General features: G+C 55.8%; 1 protein-coding gene across 1 annotated transcript in view; it reads left to right on the forward strand.

Moving 5' to 3' along the window:
• VOLCADRAFT_89258 (uncharacterized protein) overlaps positions 1-2,762 on the forward strand; it is a gene marked incomplete at both ends in the record, with an annotated part of 7,092 nt that extends 4,330 nt beyond the window's left edge. The window contains 6 exons of the mRNA XM_002948865.1: positions 466-532; positions 854-1,059; positions 1,335-1,734; positions 2,243-2,333; positions 2,419-2,518; positions 2,664-2,762. Of these exons, the coding sequence (XP_002948911.1) occupies positions 466-532; positions 854-1,059; positions 1,335-1,734; positions 2,243-2,333; positions 2,419-2,518; positions 2,664-2,762 (963 nt within the window). The remainder of the gene's footprint in view (positions 1-465; positions 533-853; positions 1,060-1,334; positions 1,735-2,242; positions 2,334-2,418; positions 2,519-2,663) is intronic.
• Positions 2,763-3,869: the final 1,107 nt, after the last annotated feature.

The following is a 3,869-nucleotide window of genomic DNA, read 5'->3' on the forward strand; positions in this document are numbered from 1 at the left end:
TGTGAGGGAGGGGGTTAGGGAGTGGGTTAGGGAGGGGGTTAGGGAGGGGGTTAGGGAGGGGGTTAGGGAGGGGGTTAGGGAGGGGGTTAGGGAGGGGGTTAGGGAGGGGGTTAGGGAGGGGGTTAGGGAGGGCGTCGAGTTCAGGGGGAGGGGGAAATCTAAGTCTCTTAGGATGTGTGGCGCTCGCCGCCATCTGAAAAATAAAGACCTCTACCTACCTCTTACCTACCTCCACCTCTTATTATAAAGGTAGGTGTAGAGATCCTTCAGTGACATCTCCTCTGGATCCACATCATCAGCATCTTCCGATTCTTCCCTTCAATGTACTGCTGACGGGTTTATCACAGTGGCCTTCCTTTCCCAGCACACAGCGCCCCCTCAGTCGCTTCTTTGACTTCTTTGAACAAGACTCCCCGACACACACACACACACACGCCTCGCCATTCTGATTCCGCTGTCGTACAGTATGTCCGCAGCCACGTCTCGAGGTGCTCGTCCTTATGGTGGGGTTTGACAGCCAGCCAGGCGGCAGGTATGGCGGGACTCGGCATCGGGGCATTACTGGTGGCGACGGCGCCGCCACGGCGGGCGCCGCCACCAGCCCCTGCCGCCACCACCGCCGCCTCCGCCGTCACCGTCACCTGTACGACACGTTACAGAAGAGTGTCCGGTGCCGCCGCCGCCGCTGCCACCGTGACGACAGCAGCGGCGTCAGTGGTTGCGTTTTTCACGAGCCGTCGCCGTCGGTCACCGCCACTAGATAGCATCAGAATCGGCGGCGGCGACCCGGCGATTTCAGTTAGCAATCCAAACGACGAATCGGCGCCGCTGCTGGCTCCTATCCCTCGTACAGTTTCCGCCGCGTCGGCGGTGGCGACGGCGCCGTCAGACCAGCCTCTCCCGGACGACTTGCAGCGTCAGCAGCTGTCAATCGTACTTCGCGCGCCGGCGGCGGTGTTGGCCGTCACGTGTTGTGCGGGTCTAGCCGGTGGCTTGCTGGGTATGGGTGGCGGTATGGTGATGGGCCCTATGATGCTGCACCTGGGACTGCACCCGCAGGTGGGTGGGTAGGGGGGATGAGGTGGATGGGGTGCAGGGGACCTCATATCACAGGGCAGGGGCAGGGGCAGGGGCAGGGGCACAACCCGTTGCACCACACCACCACCACACCACGAGGCTCCAAAGACTCTCCACACCACCCTCTTTCCCTTCCCTTATGCGGGCAGCCCATTGCCCTCCAAAACACATTGGCCACCAACACCCAACACAGCAGAGCCCAGTCGACATATCCACATTGAGAGGCTGTCCTCGTGTCCTCCTCCCTCCCCGGATAGCCCCCACCCTCGCCCCCTCCCTCGTCTCCCGCTGCCCACCCCCTCATTCCCCGGCCGGGGGTGCTACGGTGCCTTCGTCACACCAATCAGGTCACAGCGGCCACCAGCGGAACCATGGTGCTCTTCTCCTCCTCCGCAGCCCTGGCACAATTCGCACTGTTGGGCCGCCTGAACGTTTCGTACGCGGTCGTATTTGGAGCCGCCAGCGCCGCCGCCAGTGCAGTGGGCAGCCAGGTCCTGAGTCGCGCAGTACGGCGCAGCGGCCGCCCCAGCTTGGTGGTACTTGCGCTCGCTGCGGTGATGGCGGCGGGAGCAATTTGTGTGGCGGTGTACGGTCTTTGGGAGGGGATAGAGGAAATCCAAATGCGCAGGCATGGCGGTGGCGGTGGTGATAGTGGTGGTGAGGATATTGGGCCGCGGCCTGGGGGCCTGGCCGCGCTTTGCGGCCGGCAGTAGCTATTGCGCTGTGACAATAGCAGTAGCTGCTGCAGTTTTGAAGTAGTGTACAGCTGTAGCGGGTCTTGTAGAGTGAGGTGTATGGTGGAAGGGAAAATTGAAGTAGCACAGCGGGTGTAGCACAGCGGGATTCCACAGGGTGGCTTTTTGGAAATTGGAGGGCTCGGGGTCTGGGGGCTGGGAGGAGATGATGAGTTCTTAGTCTATTTCGGACAGAACAACAACAGGGCTACAGCGGACCACCCAAGTGTGTGTATGTGTATGTATGTACGGCTTTCTTTTAGCAAAAGATGTACGGATGTCGTTAGTAAGCATTAGTGAATCATGCGTGCACAGCTCACTAGGGCTCACTATTACCAAGGAGGAGAGGATGTCGCCGTACATTGAAGTTAGCTGTGGTTAGCTGTGGGGTCCTTATCGTGCGTGTTGACATGGGCCCTATACCCCCGGAGGAGGAGACGATCCCAGATATGGCGATGTCCTGTGTACCTGTATGTATGTTGATCTGTATGCAGAGATGTATGTATGTATGTATGTGTACGTGTGCGTGTGTGTGTTTGAGGCCGTGTGGGGATGTGTAGTGTGTGTTGTGGGTTCTACCCTCCGTCTTCCCCACCGCCATTGTCAGGGAGCTCGTCATCTGCGGGTGGATGGAAGGCAGTGGGACTTATTCTCCAAACACAGGAATGCAGGAGGAGAACGGTATGATGTTGTGTCTGTGTGGGCAGGTGGGCAGACGGGCAGGGGGGAGAAGCAACCTGAAGCTGTACACGTATGGTGCAGCAGGGCGTCCTGGGTCGACTGCGTGTGTATGTGTATGTGTTTTGTACGGCACTATGATACTACGAGTGTTGCTCGTTCAGCGGCGTGCAGGCATCCACCTGGGGGCAGTGCACACATGTCTGCAGCATGCGGGCAGGAGTGTTAGCAGACCTGGAAGCTCGGGGCTCATGTATAGACATACATACGTGAAAATCTTCTCTTAGACGGCTTCGAAGATCCAATTTCGTTTTTGTAGTAAAAGGATTACAGTCAACAGGTTTTTTAATGCTTGTATAAGTTATTTGGATAGTGTGCCGTGCTTAAAAATCCAAAGGGTTTGTGTAGTCTCCCTCGGACGCTGATTCGTTGGGAAAGTTTCTTTCTGCGAATATAGTGTAACTATAAAATCAGGTTCATTGCACCCGTTACAATAGTTGTATCTGTTTGTAGTTTAATGGAGTTTAACTACATTCTCCCAAGAGTAAGCTAGTACTAGTAGGCTTCCGCCCGAAGAAATAAAAACAGTTAATTGGTTAGGAGGTCGTACTCCGGAAATATCCGGGCTATTGCTCCTTTCGTAGGTGTATAGGTGTTGTTGCTTATTGCTTACACAGCTGAGCTGAGCTCCATAAGGCCTGTGTGCATTACGGAGTGCAACATGAAGAGGGTATTGAGTGTCGTCCTGTTCGTTGATGTCGTAGGGCTGTATGGCGCTGTAAAAAAGAAGTTCGCGTTCAAGCACTTGCCGAGCTCCTGAGAAGTGTAAGAGGGGTTCAGCTCGCTTGGCATCTCCTTGAGTACTCTTTGCCTGGCGATACATTGTTGCGAATTGCTAGGCGGGATCCCCGGATTGCATTCGGTTGCGAACATATCGCACACCAGGCATGATGCAGCATATCCTTACCCCCAAGGTGGATGCCCGGGTGGGCGAGAAGTCCACCAGCTGAGCAAAAACAAAGTCCTCCATTTTGGACGGGGACTGACGAAATGTCACAATAACAAACAAACTTACAATCCTACGGGATTTCAAACAACCTAAAATCCTACGGGATATGCCTGGGGGCGCCCGAGGACGTTCACTCGAGGGGGGGGGAATGTAAGAAGGGTTCAGCTCCCCTGGCATCTCCCTGAGTACTCTTTGCCTGGTGTTACAAGAATTGCCTACGAGGCGCGGCGAGAGGCTATATATGCAGAGGCTGTAGAGATGCATGCACAGGCCGCATTCCCGTCGGAGCAGCTAATGTGCTCAATCATGCAGTGTTTGGTGTGCCTCAAATATCATGAACTGACCTGCAATTGCTGGATACAATTCTGAGT

This window comes from Volvox carteri (genome assembly GCF_000143455.1).
Source record: "Volvox carteri f. nagariensis unplaced genomic scaffold VOLCAscaffold_12, whole genome shotgun sequence".
NCBI lineage: Eukaryota > Viridiplantae > Chlorophyta > Chlorophyceae > Chlamydomonadales > Volvocaceae > Volvox > Volvox carteri.